This window comes from Sinocyclocheilus anshuiensis, unplaced genomic scaffold (assembly GCF_001515605.1).
Source record: "Sinocyclocheilus anshuiensis isolate Anshui unplaced genomic scaffold, SAMN03320099.WGS_v1.1 C32908668, whole genome shotgun sequence".
NCBI classification, from domain to species: domain Eukaryota; kingdom Metazoa; phylum Chordata; class Actinopteri; order Cypriniformes; family Cyprinidae; genus Sinocyclocheilus; species Sinocyclocheilus anshuiensis.
Window position 1 is genome coordinate 1 of NW_015620859.1, and position 1,730 is coordinate 1,730.

Consider the following 1,730-nt stretch of genomic DNA (forward strand, 5'->3'; position numbering starts at 1 on the left):
ACCAACTTCCGCATGGATTTTCCTTTCGACCTGCAGGAGCTCCCGGCGTTCGCCATTATTGGGTGAGAGCGCGGGGGCGAGAGCGTGCCGTTCGTGGTGAGGGCACAATCCTGAAGCTGTGTGTGTGCCATACTGTAACCCTTGACACACTCGCAGACCTGAGCACACAGCACTTTAACTGAACCAAAGTGACCAGATGTTGGCATTACATTTGATTTGTTGGAACGGTTCCATAATAATTGTGCTCACATTGATCAGAGACAATTCAGCAGAGAGCACAGCAATCTTCTTGTCTTCTTATTCTAAAACTGAGAGGGCCACAGTGAAAACATGAGTGTGATTTTTGTATTTGTATCACTGGAATAATGTGATTTGTTCTTTGTTTTTTTTTCCCACAGCATTTCTTGTGGGTTCCTGGGAGCTTTCTTCGTTTACCTGAACCGCCAAGTTGTCCTGTTCATGAGAAGACCTAACATTCTCACACGATTCCTTACAAAACAGTAAGAGAAATTAACACAGCAAATAACAACAGACAACATGAGCTTTAATATTATCTTTAGCATTATTATAGGAGTATGTAGTACTCGCTTGAGAGTTATTTTGCTGTGATCTTTAAAATTAGTATGCAGAAAAAAATGTACAAAATATGTGTCACATTTTCTTTCTCAGCCGGCTGATTTTCCCTGCTGTTGTGACCTTAGTCATTACGACACTGACATTCCCTCCAGGCTTTGGGCAGTTCATGGCTGGAGAGGTCAGATTAGAAATATTTGTTAACAATCAATATTACAGTTTTGTTCATTTTTATAACAAAAAATGATATCAGCTTTCTAGGATCATCCACTTATGCAGCGGTTCTCAACCAAGGGTCCAGGTCCTACTACGGACCTCAGCAAACCCCAAAATGCTTTCAAAAAAGTCAAAACAAGCATAAAAATAAGCTAAAACTACTAGAAATTGAGATATTTCTCAATTATTATATTTTCTTATTTCTCAGTATATAATGAGATATTAACTTTTCTCTCAGAATTCTCATGATCTCGGAAAAAAATGAATGGAAGACTATGTACGGTATGTATGGAAAACTATATTTGTGAATATGTGAGGAAGTCTTTTTGAAAAGTATGATTTCTAAACCTGAAAAGAAGTCATGGAAATGAATCAAATCTTAAAATTCCTTGCTAATTTTTTTTTTATAAAGAATACACATTTTTCTAGTTAAGCCAAGTTCTAATATTTTATCTGGTATAAATTGTCAGTAAAAATATTTTTTTAAATCCTTATCCAGTAAATCTGGAGCAAATGGAGCGGTCATGAAAATTATTTGGTTAAAAAGAGTGGGAACCCTGAAGAACATTCAGCTTTTTTTTCTCAATCTTGAAATTTAATGTACAAACTAGGAGTGTCCACTGAATAAAAGTTTAAAAAACAAAACGTTGTCATTACAGCAGCTATTTTTGCAGAGAATGGTGGGAATTGGAGTCACAAAGGTTGAGAACCACTGCTTTAATGTTTATGGTCTGTCTTTCATTCAAACAGTCTTGGAATGATGTTTGGTTGAATTGGGTCTGAAATGTGAATTTGACTGTATTATTCCGCAGCTGATGCCCAGGGAGTGCATCAACTCTCTGTTTGATAACTTCACCTGGACTAAAATATGGGGTTCCTCCCTCCCTCCTGGTCTCGGTCGCTCTGCTGTGTGGTTTCACCCTGATGTCAGCATCTTTGTC

At 37.6% G+C, this 1,730-nt stretch overlaps 1 protein-coding gene across 1 annotated transcript; it reads left to right on the plus strand.

Annotated features, from left to right (window-relative positions):
• Window positions 1–6: 6 nt before the first annotated feature.
• On the plus strand, window positions 7–1,715 carry LOC107683088 (chloride channel protein 1-like; the record flags this gene model as incomplete). Its single annotated transcript, XM_016479174.1, has 4 exons — window positions 7–62; window positions 399–500; window positions 670–754; window positions 1,602–1,715. Coding segments are annotated over exons 1-4 (351 nt in total), but the record flags the coding sequence as incomplete, so codon positions are not given.
• Window positions 1,716–1,730: the final 15 nt, after the last annotated feature.